At 36.1% G+C, this 16,181-nt stretch overlaps 1 protein-coding gene and 1 pseudogene across 1 annotated transcript; both read right to left on the bottom strand.

The window, feature by feature from the left end:
• Nucleotides 1–4,182: 4,182 nt before the first annotated feature.
• LOC142639929 (uncharacterized protein At4g02000-like) lies at nt 4,183–5,051 on the bottom strand. Its single transcript, XM_075814053.1, has 2 exons — nt 4,926–5,051; nt 4,183–4,854 (listed from the first exon to the last, which is right to left on the bottom strand). The coding sequence occupies exons 1-2, from the start codon at nt 5,049–5,051 to the stop codon at nt 4,183–4,185; spliced, it is 798 nt and encodes a 265-aa protein (XP_075670168.1).
• A 7,798-nt stretch (nt 5,052–12,849) lies between these two features.
• On the bottom strand, nt 12,850–14,575 carry LOC142641443 (senescence-specific cysteine protease SAG39-like; annotated as a pseudogene).
• Between the last annotated feature and the right edge of the window lie 1,606 nt (nt 14,576–16,181).

Raw genomic sequence — 16,181 nt, forward strand, 5'->3', positions numbered from 1 at the left:
GGCGAAATTAATCTTTTGCTGTTATAGTATTTAACTCTTAGAACCTTGGCCCAAGGGGCTTCTTTTTCATTATTAAATCTCCAATTAAGTTTTGCAAAAAGGGCTACATTCCTTCCCTTTGAAGTTTGCAATCCGAGACCACCTTCATCTTTAGTTCTAGTCACCTTTTACCACCAAACCCAATGGATCTTCCTAGCTGCCTCCGAAGAACCACAAAGGAAGTTTCGATTGACCAGATCTAATCCCTCAAGAATTTTAACCAGGAGATGAGTGTATTGTATTACATACGAAGGAATAGCCACGATGGAAGCTTGTATAAGAACAACTCGGCCCACCATTGAAAGCAAATTAGCCTTCCAGCCAGCTAGTTTTTGTTTCACCCTATCCAAAATGAAATTATAATCCTAGGAGGAAGTTCCCCTATGCTTGATAGGGATCCCTAAATACTTGCCAAGATTCGGGGTTGATGCGAAACCAAGGTTATCACAAAGGGACTCTCTTGTATCCCTATTCACATTAGGAGAAAAGAAGACTCTAGACTTTGCTTCACTACTAGTTTGGCCAGATATGCTATAGAAATCCTCAAGAACATCCCTAATTGCCGAGCAATTAATGTAATCCGCTTTGGCAAACAGTACAAGGTCATCAGCAAAGAAAATGTGAGAAAAAGCCGGTCCGCTTTAAGAAGCTTTCACCGGCTGCCAAAGCTTCATATGACACTTCTCTTCACTGAGCTGGCCAAGGTAATCCATGCACAAGATGAACAAGTATGGTGATAACAGATCCCCTTGTCTAATCCCTCTTGAGGGATATATCGAATCTAAAGCTTCTCCATTCACAAAAATGGATGTGGAGACCGTCGAGATGCAACTCATAATAATATCAATGAGATCTACCGAAACATTTGCTCTAATGAGCATATCCTTAATGAAACTCCATTCAAGCTTGTCATATACTTTCTCCAAATCAATCTTTAAAGCCATATACCCAACTTTCCCCCTTTTCTTGGTGATAGTATGGATGACTTCTTGGGTTATAATAGCATTGTCTAAACCCTTCCTACCAGGAACAAAGGCTGCCTGAATCAAAGATACAAGCTTTTCCAAGTATGGTCTTAGTCTAGCAACTATAATCTTAGTGACAATCTTATAGACGGTGTTGCACAAACTAATGGGTTTATAGTTGCCCAACGTTTCCGGGCCTTGAATTTTGGGAATGAGAGCAATGTGAGTTTTATTCAAGTAGCTAGGCACAATCCTCTCCACAAAAATCCTCTTCACTTCATCAATGACCAACCTACCCACTACCAACCAAAATCTTTGGAAGAAACCTGCATGCAACCCATCCAGTCCTGGCGCTTTGTAAGCCTTAAGCGACCACAAGGCTACTTTAATCTCCTCCTCCGTCACTTCCCCACTAATGCTTTCCCTCTTCTCATCCGAAAGCTTAGCTTGCCAAGGTAAAAATGAAGGGTTTAACCAAGATGCACTGGATAAAGAAGTAGTATATATCTTGTTAAATCCTTCCCTAATAAACTCCTTAACCTCATTTTCTTCATACATCCATTCCCCCATGTTATCTTTGATTAGGGGTGGCAAAATTTGACACGACCCGCGAACCCAACACGACACGACACGAAATTAGCAGGTTATGGGTTGAGGCTTAACGGGTTCGTGTCATATTCGGGTTGACACGACTAACCCGTTTAATAAATGGGTTGGGTTAGTGTTGAATACATAGAACCTGTTTGACCCGTCTGACCCGTTTAATTAAATGATATTTTACCAATATACCCTTCAAACTCTAGGTACATAAACTTATTAGTTGTTGTGATTTATTTTCTTTGACATATTGTGATTGATTATTTGTGATATTGGGATATGCTTTAATTTTGAATGATTATTTGTGATGCAGTTACTCGTTAGTTTTGAATTTTATATTAAAAATATTTATTTGTTTGTTTTTTCATTAATTTTTATTTTTTATTTTGATAAAATCTAATAAACAGGTCGACACGACTGACCCGTTTAATAAATGGGTCGTGTTAGGGTTGAGAAATCTTGACCCGTTTAATAAACAGGTCGGGTTAGTGTTGACCTATGTAGTCGAATACTCATGACTTGATACGACACGAACCCGACACGCGAACACGAATTGCCACCCCTATCTTTGATAGCTATAATTTGATTTCTTTTCCTTCTAACCAATGTGGAGACATGATAATAGGTTGTATTGCGATCACCTTGAATCAGCCAATTAACACGAGATTTCAAAGTCCACAGCTCCTTTTCCTGCCTTAAAATAGTATCCAGCTCCCTTAGAAGCTTTTTCTCTAGCTCAAGAAGAGCGGCATAAGGTCTAACCCTGATTACCTTCTGAATGTCATTGAGTCTAGCCTTGATGTTCTTCTTTTTAGTAAAGATGTTCCCAAAGTGCATCTTATTCCAATTTATCGCTTCCTTTGTGAAATTTTCTACGGCCTCCATAAGAATGTTAGGTTGTCTCCACACATAAGAAACAATCCTAGGAAAGGTGGGATCAGTCAGCCAGCAGGTCTGAAACTTAAAAGGCCTCTTCCTACCCACGTGGTTTCTTGGTAACATATCAAGCATAATAGGCAGTGATCTGAGTGACATCTCGTGAGATAGACAACCTTAGCATCAGGATACAAGGTGCACCAGCTAGCATTAACAAATAACCTATCGATTCTTTCTTGGATGAGGGCCTGGACTTCTCTTTTGTTTGTCCAAGTGAACTGAGGGCCAAAAAAACCAATGTCTATCATCCCACAATTATCAAGGCATTCCTTGAATAAAAGAGATCTATTCACACTCACCGCTCTCCCCCCAAATTTATCTTTATTAAGGAGGGGTTCATTAAAATCTCCCGCTACAACCCAAGGCGTATTATGCAACCCAGCTACTTTATTTAAATTTTCCCAAAGAATGTGTCTTTTAGTAGACCTAGGACTAGCATAAACAACAGTAAATAACCAGCTTAAATTAGAGTTTAATACCTTAACAACAGCATGGATTTCCTGCTCAATGCTGGATAGTGTAGAGATCTCCACCCCGTCAGATTTCCATAGCATCCAGAGCCCACTGGCATAGCCAATAGTGTCATGAACTGCTTCATCAAACGGGAGCCTCCTTGAAATCTCTTTAGCCCTATCTCCCCCAACTCTGGTTTTCATCAATATTAAAATCGCCAGATCATGAAATCGAACTAGCTTTCGGACATGACTTTGAAATAAGGGCTTTTAAGCACCTCTACAATTCTAAATAATAACATTCATTGGAAATCAATAATGGAGGTTGGAGATTCATCAAAAAGCAGTAGCAACTTCGCCCCCGCCCTCCAAATCCATCCGATCATCATGAGCATTTTCCACACCTAGCGTTGAACTTTCTCTAGCAAAGGTGTACCGATTAAAGACTGCCACCACAGAATCCTCGCCTTTGTCCGTGCTGGGACTATCAAAGCTAGTCCTCCCTCCTTTACACTCGCTACCATCGGAGGAATTAAATCCCTCCAAGCCTTCTGGGCCTTCTCGAAAGACCAACCCATTACCCGAGTTGGGATCGCACAAGCTTCGACTATCACCATCCCCTTCACTTTGACAACCCATTGTTGAATGATATAGACCTGTGAGCTGGAGATCAACTGAAGCTTTCGAGCTTGACAGACCCTCCTCTCCTTGTTTTGAAGTTTCATCACAGCTCGGGTTAGAAACTGGTGTCTGCACATTGTTAGCTTCCTCAGGCTTTTGTGATGAGAACTGAAAAAGATCCTTCTTTATGGCACTAGAAACGAACCTTGTGGTGCCCTTGATCGTGCAATGGCCTTCTTGCCCTTAATAGAGGCATTTTGATTCAGTTTATTAGGACGAATCTCAAGATCAGCCCGAGATTGGTCGTCAGTCCACTTGAGCACTTCTGGGCTTCGTGTTGTGGACTTGTGGGCCTGTTCGAAGTCACTAGGCCTAATACTCCTTATTGAACTTACTAGTTGGGCTTGGTTTAACCACTTTGGTGGAGATAATTTTCGTTTGGCCTCTCTACTTAGCCCATCCACCAAATGCTGCTTACCTGCTTTGAAATTGAACCTTGCCTCACTCTTAGCCTTCCTTTGTTCTTGTCGTAGCTTGTCGTTATCCATCACAGCATGGGACCCTCCACTCCTCTAATTTTTCTGCACGTTCCTCCTACGCTCAACTACAATCCAAGGACCGTACGACGTTTCTTGACCCTCCTCAAGCTCGCTCCCATGCACATTCTTGGCCTGCCCTGCTCCCATGGTCAGTTCCTTAGAGACATGCTTATCGCATGAACTGTCCATGGCCTCCCTGCAATTCTCCGAAGCCATCTTACTCATCTCTTTCGGCGGCGAGACTGGATGGATAGTATACGAACAACTTACCTTCATATGCCCTATTCTCCCATAAGAAAAACAAATCTTTTGGACGCCCTCATAGCAGACCGGTTGTTCAAACTTCCCAATCAACACGGTTGTCACCAAGGGCTTATCCACGTATATTTGAACACAGAGTCTTGCAAACCTGCCTCTCGCTTCATTCGCAGTATGCATGTCAACTCTTAGAACATTGCCAATGGATTTTCCAATTTGCAAAAGGGCTTCCAAGTTATAATATTCGATAGGTAGTTCATTTAATTTGATACAGACAGCCATCGAAGTGACATTTGCCGTCGTAGGTTGGAAATTTGGTTCCCATGGTCTGATGGAGAGAAAGTGCTCTCCAATAAACCAAGGTCCCTTCCTGAGAGTTGCTTCATAATCTTCTTCAAATAAAACCAGGCTAGGAAGAATCCATGCTCCAAATGAATGCAATCCAACCTGCCAGCAGGTTTCCACATAGAGAGTAGCCTATTTTGGAGAAAACTTAACCTAACAGCCCTTTAATATACCTTCACGATAAGAGCTTTGGTACATGGAGTGCGGATTTGCTGTTTGAAGTCTTTGGAGAACTTAACAACAACTAAACCTTCACGAAGGTTTTTGACCTCCTCATCGGATCCCTCATCATCCTCCATGTTATCTCCAAAATAGAAGGCCTGAGTGTAAGCACCTAGAATATCCCCAATGAGTTTATCCCTAAAGGAACCTGTATCAATCCATCCTCCCTGCTCATGATTAGAACACCCCTTCCTGTCTTCCTCAGTAGCCTACATGGCTAACGTCCTTAACTTTCTTGTTGCTTTGTACCAGCTATTCTTGTTCTTCTGTTGAGAGAGCAAAAGGGTCCATGTTTTAGAGAGAGCCTGCAATTATAACATGGATTTCGTGGAGCCACCTTTTGTCATTCCTTTCCCTCTCTTCCTCTACTCTCTTATACTCTCTCCCTCCATGGTTTTGTCAGTACTTAAATAATTCTTCAACAATATTTAGAAGACAAAAGTACATATATGCCATATAAGAAAACCAATAAAAAGACCTATATAAAGTTTTTTTTTTTTTTTTAATTTATAAAAATAAATGGGCAGATCCCCAATACCTGCCCTCACCCCAAACCTACTTCAAGGACCAATTTAAATTACTCTCCTTAGCGAATACTAAGTGTGAAGTAAATACTATTATATTCACTCATTGAGTTGTTACATGAGTAACTTGGTATATTTGTCACAAGATGTACTTTCTTAATTTTTAGGCTTAACTTATTATATGTTGCGATTATATTTATCATAAATCAATGAAAAGTTGAAACGATACAATTTATTGATTTACCGTTAGCCTCTTGGCTCAAGTAGTACCTCAATTAGTTCCATTTCTCACCTTTACTGTAGTTAAAAAGAAAGAAAAAGAAAAAAAAGAAAAAAGAAAAAAGAAGAAGAGGTTTTACTAATTGGGAAATAAAGCGAGGTAAGGTTTTGCATTTCCAAGTACTTCCACTCCATAGTTGGCACTACATGTTTTGTTTAGAGTACAGGGGGGGTGTTATTTGGTCTTTTTATTATTCATAAAATCAAGGGATTATTAGGAAAAATTATTTCCCATCTGATCTTACAAAATCATGTTAAGGAACTTATTGAATAATCAATTCGATCTTCTTCTTTTCCTTTAAACAAATAATTTCTCTTGATGATTTGGTAATATAATAATCCGTAATATCAGAAAAAATAAATTGAACCGGTGGGTGGATGATATTATTGGTTTGGTCAATTCCCTTTGCATAAATTAGTTTTATTTTAAAAAAGTATTACTTTGAATATAAAATATAGAAAGTTTGCAAACAAGTCTAGAAAAAAAAAGGGAAAATTATCCCTTTCAATAGCCGTCTAAAACGAGTGCAATTTGACGATTATTTAATGTAATGTTAGAGGAGATAGGTACATTTGGACGTTTACATGGGACAATTGTTTGTAGGGTCTGCAATTGTAAGGTCTCAATCTCTATACCAGAAATCATGCATAATTGGCTCAGTTTCTGACTCGTATTTATTGTTCAATTGGAATCACAGTCTACACCCATCTTCAAACAAGGTGACTAAGAATAAGCACTTGCTAGGCGGCTTCCAACCCCAAATTGTACAAAAGAGTTGCCCTCATTGTTCCCCATTGTCAATTGGTTGTTCACATCAACTTCATAACCGACCCCAGAACTTTTATGGGAGTACTTTACTGGAATCAGATATGTCAAATTAAATGCTTGTTAAATTAATTTTATTATATATATATTATAAAGAATGGCATGATCAACTGAGAAACTTGTGCAAAGTGTGACCTCTCTTTTTGTTAACCAATTAGTCAATAAAAAATAGTTGCTTTCTCTAACATAATCATTGATGAGTCCCCAATAATTATGGTATTCCTGAAAGAATGACCCAATTGTTGGGTCATTGGGTGAAAATGAAGTTTCATTCCATCAAATAATACAATTAACGATTGGAGCAGACATGAATGTGTGATCACTATATCACACTGTATGACCCAAGTTCACCCTTCCCTACATATGAATGCCACTAGTGCTACCATTGTGTTCGGCAACTTGGCTTAAATGCCTAATCTTAATTGGTCAAGGATTAGCTCTAAACCAGTTTGGAGAAATTTTTTTCAACCCACTACATGACAATTTATAAGACTATTGGTGTGTCATGTGACTAAAACTACACATGTTTGATTTCTTTAATTACCACATAATGAATTGGAAGAAGATAGTTTCAAACCGGTTTGGAGCTAAACTTTTTTCCATCTTAATTTATGAATTAAAAATGGTTGATATGGCTCTAAAGTTTGATCACCGTCAACCCCATATGAACCTTCTCCTTGATAGTTTGTTTTCTAATCTTGGCCGAACAATCAAAATCAAGCTAAAAAAGCAATATTCTGTGATGATAATGATCCAAATTAATTAGTGATTAAAGTGGTCTGAGCTTAAACAAATCTGGTAAATTAAGCAGGACAATGTGGAACCTTCAAATTCAAGCTGACGCAATTCAAATGGGACCATATATATGTAGGCCATATGCAGCAAAAGCTAAGCTATTTGATTGTATATATTAGAATTTGCTTAGTGATTGAGTAAGCGAAAGGAAGAAAACAGAATAACATCATATATTTGCCTTTCCACAGCATGATTGACGATGTATTGTATGTCTTCACTCAAAATCAAAACTCAATAATAACAGAAAACCCTTCAATTTCTTTTGTATTGGCGGCATCTACCTAACATTGTATTTTTTATGTACACAAGACATGCGGTCCTAGCTAGGCAGCTAATTGATTGTGGATTAGTTAGTCAAGTAATTCACACGATAAAATAATAATGGACCCAAAGCATAAATCATGCATTTATTTTCATAAAAACATGTAGACATATTGAGACTTCGCAGAAGCTCTAACTCTAAAAGGAACTTTCTCATATTATGCTTGCTTAGGCCCGTCCACCTCATTAGTCATTACCTCAACCCCTCTTAAGAGTTAAGTAGCTTATCCACTTCGAAAAATGTTAGCTTTGGGGAACAAGTTTACGCATATTTTACTTCAACTCAAAGTTACATTCAATTTTCTTTTAGTGATAAGTTTCGAAGCTAATGTCATTTTCAGTCTTACTCTTACCCCTTCTTTCACTTTAATCTAAGCCAAACTTAAAAAGTCTTTGTTCTCTCAAAAAACACGAGAAAAAGGAAAGCTGAAAAGGAACGTAAGCCCAGGGCTTGACCTTCGGTAATCGACATAATTGACCTACAACATGGATAAAAATACATTGTAGGACACAAACTTTTTTCTTGGTTGGGGGGACCAAGTAATGGTCACACTTTAAGACAAAGTTAGGCTCATATATTTGTTGAGGACAATGAGGAGAAAACAATGGGCAGAAAGAAAAATATGACGTTGGGGCATGTATAAAAAACCTTCTTTAAAGTGGTGATTGTTCCCACTCAAAAGAGTTGATTGCTGGATTTAGAGTAATTCACCTCTAGGATACGACAAAGTAATCAACTGAAAATTCAATTCTGAAATTTCTTTTAAAAGATATTTTTTTTTATGAAATTGTGTATTGGAATATGATTTGGGTTCTTAATTTATACATTAGGAAGAGTCATAACTATTTGAATTGACATGACACCTTTATAAACATACTGAATTTTTAGATTCATCCATATATAACTCTTCAAAAAATTATTTTTGTTATTTCTATATGAAAAATTAATTTAAATGGATTATGATCCAATGCATCTCATTTTAAAATAAAATTCACCAGATTATTTTAGTTACACACACGTGCCACATGTCCAAGTGGCAAGTTTGCCCCACAAAGTAAATAGATCCACTTTATTATTTATTTGCGAGTTGTGTTACTTTATATATACTTAGAAAAAGTTCTGTAAATTTTCTTCATGAAACAAGACTATTTGAAACATAAAATCAATCACTTCCATCCACCTTTATATCACTACTTAAATATTAGATTTTCAACAATATTACTAAACATTTTTCCTCAACTAATTGGTCCAATCCAACTAACTTATAGTTTTAGCTAGTATAAATTTCTATGTTTTCATAATATGGCGGTGTCTTTTTTTCTTTTTTTTTTCTTGAATTAGTGAAATGTATTCAATCAACTTATAGTTTTAAGGGTAAAATATCATTTTCGTTCTTAAACTTTCATAAAAGTTTGTTTCTTGTCCCTGAACTTTCAAAAGTTCATTTTTCGTCTCTAAACTTTACAAAACGTTTTACTTTTCATCCTTTCATCTATGTGTGTTAGTTTATGTCCTATATGACCTAACAAAGTGATGATGTGATATTTGACTTGGACCAAATTATTTTATTTATAAAATTATGGACACATGACAAAAAGTTATTGGCACACATGAATTAAGATAAAATAAAATAAATATAATAGGTCAGATTTTAATGTAAGAATTTATCAAGATTTAAAATAAAAAATTCAAAACACCAAAAATATCAAAATCCCTAATTTAAGCCAACTATTCATCTCCTTTATTCTCTCGCTGTCGGTAGGGGTGACGAAATTGAATATGACCTGCAAACCCAACACAACACAACATGAAATCAGTAAATTATGGGTTGAAACTTAATGGGTTTGTGTCAAATTCGGGTTGACATGACTAACCCATTTAATAAACGGGTTGAGTTAGTGTCCATCACATGAAACTCGTTTGACCTGTTTAATTAAATGACATTTTACTAATATACCCTTCAACCTTAGGTATATAAATTTATTAGTTGTTGTGGTTTATTTTCTTTGACATATTATAATTGATTATTTATGATATTGAGATATACTTTAGTTTTAAATGATTATTTTTGATACAATTACTCATTAGTTCTGAATTTTATATTAAAAATATTAAAAAATTTTGTTTTTCATAATTCATATCAATTTAGTTAATACTATTTTTTTTTCATTTTGATAAAATCTGATAAACAAGTCGACACGACTAACTCGTTTAATAAATGTGTTGTGTTAGGGTTAAGGAATCCTAACCCGTTTAATAAACATGTCGAGTTGGGTTGACCTATATAGTCGAATACTCATGAGTTGACACAATACAAACCCGACACGTGAACATGAATTTTCACCCCTAGCTGTTGGCACCGATTCAAGCTCTATTCTCTGGTAACCACCACCCACCCATATCCTCATCAATTTTATATCAATCCATCCAAACGTTCATCCTTTTTTGCAATGATTACAAGCTCTAGAGAAACAAGAAGGAGAGCACTGGAGAAACAAGAAGGAGACGATGACAATGACAACAAAGTAACGGGTTTCTTAGCAACCAATAAAAAGTGGCCTTTACGAATTACAAAGACTTTCATCCATGTTCATAAAAAATCTGCCCTCACTTGCACACCAACCCACACTACAAGAAGATCTGGCATTTTCTCAAAAAAACTAGAAGAAGAAAAACCCCTTCCTCTGTTCACGCCTCACAATATATAACTCCCTAAACATCCAAAACTTAATCACAGATTACCAAAAAAAAACTTAATCATACGAAAAAAAACCTACAAAAACTTAATCAAGAGGCAGAATGGAGTGGAAAACTTTACCACATATACTTTTGCACATAATTCATAATTGGCAGTATGACCGTTGAGAATTTTTTTTGCCATTTGCCAGAGCATTTCTTGTTTGAGCCTGGAGCCCAATGGGCCGTGCACCTTGTTGAGAGAAAAGGCGAAATGCCACAAATTAGTTGTGTTTTTGTAGGATGAAAGATTATAAAACTGGCCCATTTCTAGATAAGGAACGTACGCACATGTATCCTGTACTGTGGTTAAGTGATTGTTATTGTCGGAATTGACGTGTTTAGCCTAATGGCTACATTTGTAGCAAAAAGCTTTTAGTGACTATGAAATGATTTTTTTTCCTTTTTTTTTTAGGATAACTATAAAATAAAATTGATTGTTAAAAAGACTCATTAAATGGTAAATATAGTAGACTCAACCTTAAACTAATAGTGAGTACTAATTAGGATTATGATTACTTTGACTATACTACAAGTTCCTAGTACAAATTGTACAATGAACTGGATTAGGATAATAGATTTGAGTTTTAACAAGGATTGATTGAGCTCTGATATATTTAACGTCCCCTTGAACTAAATGTAATATGAGTTTGATGACATTTTGAATTTAGAATTTAAGATCATTAATGGTCTGTTTGGATTGAGAGAGAATGAGATAGAGTAAAGTAGAGAAGATTTAGTACAAAATTAGCTTATTTTTAACCAACTCTACTCTACTCTCTCTCCTTCTCCCCTCCATCCAAACAAAGCTATAAGGTATATATGGCCAAGGTGGACCAAATTGGGAGTGCAAAACATCACCCTTGATGCAATGCACAAAATAGATGCTAGCAACAACATTATGAATAATGGCTTCACTAGTAGAATAATGACATTGATTGTAGACAACGCCATCGGTGGGTAGTCAACAATTGATTTTTGAAGGGCACATTTACCCTTATACGGCATTATGAGTGTGCGGTTGTGAGGGGCCGTGTCTACCACTATGAGATACATGTGTTAGTGGTTGCATGGGGAGCATGGAGGCATGCTTAGGTGCTTGGGTGATGGTAGGTCCTTTTCACAGCATGTGAAGGTCTTTTTTTTTTTTTTTGTTTCCTATCGTGCTTCCTCAAAATTTTAAACCAGAGACTAATCGCAGTATGTGAAGGTTGATATTACAAAAATTCTTTTCATATATTGTAGATTGGTTTTAGAGGAATTGACTTTTGTGGCTGGTGATGCAAGTCGATGTTTGGAAGGTTTAGATCTACATTGATCAATAAAATCACTAAAAAAGAAAAAAGGAAAAAAAGAAAGAAAGAGATACTCCTACTAGGAAGGAACACTGAAGATAAAAAAGAAATTAAACATAATATTAGTGACTTTAATACCATGTTATAACTGATGAAACATAACTTTAATATTATATATTATAATTGTTGTTTTGAGAATAAGAGAGAAAACATGGAGAAGACATATGCTTTACGACTGAAGACATGCAACCAAAAAAAAAAAAAAAATTATAATGTATTATAATTCAATTATTTATGGAATTGTAAAAGGGGAGGGAAGCCTATATCTAGACATGTTTTATAAGTGCAGCACAAGTTAGTCCAATGGGAATGGGCTTATATGGGCCTACAATCTAATGTGATCTATCAAAATAGACAAAGATATGCATTTGGGGCCTTGACTAGTATTATTCATGAGTAGATATAGTTCAAATCTTATGCGTACGGTTGCGAATCATTTTCTTCTAAATAAAAACTATTTGTTTCATTTTTTTGTGTTTTACTTTATACTCACTACATGTCACCAATTTTTTTTTCCTCATAAAATAACCAAAATTTAAAGTAAAATTAAAAAAAGATCAAATACGTACATAACATACAATAGTTGATAGAACATAAAATAAAACACGGACTGAGAGCAAGTCAGACAATTTCTATTCATTTTCTTCTCACCTTGTCAAATTATCCTCCATAAAAGATGTTGGTGAAATTTAATATTAAAAGCAAATAAAGCTTTTTTTTTAATCTATTAAAAGTAAATAAAGCTTGATTGTTAATTAGATAAATAAAATCCATTATGGAAGAGTCAAGGAAGTAACTTGCATTTAAGTTAAGTAGAATTATTAATATAAAAAATTTGGTGTAGATTAGGAGCATACTTAGGGATATATAAATTCACACATCCATCCATGTCATGAATCCACGTTCAACACTTTTTAAGTTTAATTGATGCAATATGTAATTTACACATACGATTTATAGATGTTTTAACACAACCATTTTTTTTTTTCCAAAGAAAAGCAAAATACAAACTGAAAAGTTGAGATTTGCAGTCCACCATTAGGCAGTTGGATATGAAGAATCCATAGCAATGCCACAAAGACCTTCTTTAGCCTTTATATCCCTCTGCATCCTTATGTATCCTTCCTCACCCCAACTAGTACCCCATGAATTCTTAACAAGCCAGTATTTGGTACCATCACTTGTTGTACCATACCCAACTGCTGTAACACCATGGTCTAGCATGGTTCCACACTCTCCTGTGAAAACACCACTCGAGTAAAACTGGAATGCAGATCCCGAAGCTTCAATGGAGACTGATACTGGTTGGTTTTGCCACTGCTTTCAATAATGCATTCTCGCTATTAGCAGGAACTTTTTCATAGCCCCCTTAATCTTAGCCGCATGAGAGGCTTCCTCTTTAGTGTTACAAGTCCCATCAGCTCCCTGGTATGGATAGTTGGCTTCAGTGGTGATACCTCCATTCTGTATTATGAATTCAAAGCCATTTTCCATAAGACCACCCTCACATCCTTGATCCTCACCTTTAATGTCACAATCCACAAGTTCTTGCTCAGATATGGAAATCAATTTACCAGTCGTTAGTTGTGTAATTCCCTCTGTCGCAGCCACAGTGGAGAAGGCCCAGCAACTACCTGTTTATTCACACAGAAAATTCTTAAGTCACTAAGGCTTTTATATCATATTTGCGTAAATATGTTTTGAGGAGACTTAATATGCCCCCAAATAAAGTTTAATTAATTATCAGATAGTATTTATTTAGTATTTATTTTGCTTATTTTGTGGATTATAAGCAAATAGGCAGATTTTTGTTTAGTGTGCTAGAGTAATGGACAGGATACGAGACTGACACGTGATCAATTTTGGACACATGTCATGTTTGTGTCATGACCAATTGTCTAGTGCATTGGACGAATGCATTGGACAAAGGCCCAACCCATAAGTAAAAGGTTCTATTATGAAAATTCATGTTATGTAATTGCTAGATTGACAATATCTAACTATTTTATGGAAGAAGTATAAAAAGAAATCCAATGTTAAATATTGAAGGGTCCTAGCCTAGCCTTTTGAGGAACCCACAATGATTTATCAAAGAATTTTCTAAAAGTTTAGGCCGTAGGTAAGAAGTATTCTCTCTTAAATCTCTATATATTAAAGCATGAGCTTTCTTTTCAAACAACTGAATTATAATGGTTGGATGTATGTCTTTAAATTTTTTTTCTCTGCTTTCATCATTTTCTTACTAGTTGTGTAATAAAGTGAAAATTCAAAATATAATAATCATTATAATTAATGTACTGATGATTAGGTGTTTTTCTTGTTTCTTACCACATTGGCCCTGGTCCTTAATGGGGGTAACAGCACCTTTCTTAACCCAGTCCATTCTAGCAGGCACAGCAGTCACATTTTCATACCTAAATGATGCTTCTTTTGTCAACCTCAGTAGACGAGGGCTCCTATATCCATTACGGGAAGCCTTAAATTCTTCATTAGTATGATCAGCAAATTCGTTAATGCTTAGCTTGTATGGTCGATTCCCAGCTGCATTGAATGACTCTATGAACTTCACATTGTCGTTGAATATGTTGAAACGCCTCTCCTTCTCTGCAGCATCTTTATAGACTTTTCCATACTTGGCTATCCATTCCTCGTGTCTCTGGGTTAAGGATGCGTTGTGAAGATTGCGCGACATTACTTGAGAAGCCAAAACTACCAATATGAGGAACAAAGCAAATATACATTGCGCTTGATGTGTTGAAGCCATTGTTTGTATAACTGATAATGGTTGTGGCAGAGTAATTGTGTCTATGAATTGGACTAGAGAGAAGAATATAGGTTGGTGTGTACATAACCTTTAGTTGTGCCTTGGTTTGTATAGAGAAAAAATACACTTCAAATAGAATTTGCTCTCTTAATTTACAAGCAATTAATTGTTTTGTGATGGAGAGGCTCTGATTAGTAGAGTACCGGGCAAATTGCTTATGATTACGATAGCCAGGTTAAGTTCCGTTTAAGCTGCTTTGCTGTGTACGTAGTCCAAAATTTTTTTTAAGATGCTCACTTAGAGCATCCACGTCAGTGTGTGGATAATCATGTATAATGCAATTTTTTTTTAATTTTACACATTTTGAGCTACATAAGTAGAGCTAAAACTAGGTAAAATAGTGTAAAATCATCCTCGAGCTACAGTACCGTATATATTTACACGGTTACTGTAGCTCGGGTAAACAATATTTTATCATTTCTCCTTCGCTGCTTTTTTTCTCTCTCTGATCCGTTCTCAACAGACTCCATCATTTTCTCAACACAGAATACAGAGATATACTTTGCTCAAAAAAAAAAAAACACAGACATACACAAACAACCACAGATCGGTGCTTGACTTGTAGATCGGTGCTTGACTTGTAGATCGGTGCTTGACTGGTCGGAGCTCGTGAGTCTTGCCGTGGATCGGAGCTCGCGGACGCTGGATCGGAGCGCTAGATCGGAGCTCTGATCGCGCTCCGAGTGCTGGATCAGAGCTCGGATCGTGCTCGAAGCGCTGGATCGGAGCTCGCGATCGCGCTCGGAGCGCTGGATCGGAGCTCCGATCGAGCGTTGATCTGGGTAGAGAGAGAGTGAGAGAGATGATCTGGGTAGAGAGAGTGAGAGAGAGAGAGAAATGAAGAGAAGAAATGAAGAGAAGGAGAGAGAGAGAGAGAGAGAGAGAGAGAGAGAGAGAGAGAGAGAGAGAGAAATTAATCAGAACTGAAGAAGAGAATAAATGAATAGGCGCGTAGGTTAGTTGAGGGAATTAATAAAAAAGTGAGAAAATTATTATTTAATTAATAGATGGAGTAGGATAGATGAACTGATGTGGGTAATTTGTAAAAATGAATGTGTAAAATTTTAAAAGGAGGTTTTTTGTGTAAAATAGAGGAAATTTTTACATGATCTGGTGTGATTGCTCTTAGTGAATTCATTACATTTGAAAACAAAGGAACATTCAAAACTTATTTGCCTGAAATAATAACAGTAACACATGAGCAGCTTGTAATTTGGAATTTTATGTGAGTTTTTAGGTGCTCATTGTCATAGAATGTTCATAAATTGACTAATAATCCTATTAGTTTCTTCCAATATTCTAACTATAATACTCATAATTAAACACTTCTTTGCAAAACCATCAATTTGTATTTTTTAACAACTTTAGCCTCGAATGAATTGATTTTTTTGTACTAATATCACTATGATCATACCAAAATCATGAAAAATTAACTATAATATTGGCATATTAAATGTATTTCATTCAAAATATGGCCACATTGTTATGAATATTTTTCATATACGTAGAGTATTTTAAATATAATTTTTTTTAAAATTTGTAAATT

The sequence above is a fragment of the Castanea sativa genome, chromosome 6, assembly GCF_040712315.1.
Source record: "Castanea sativa cultivar Marrone di Chiusa Pesio chromosome 6, ASM4071231v1".
NCBI lineage: Eukaryota > Viridiplantae > Streptophyta > Magnoliopsida > Fagales > Fagaceae > Castanea > Castanea sativa.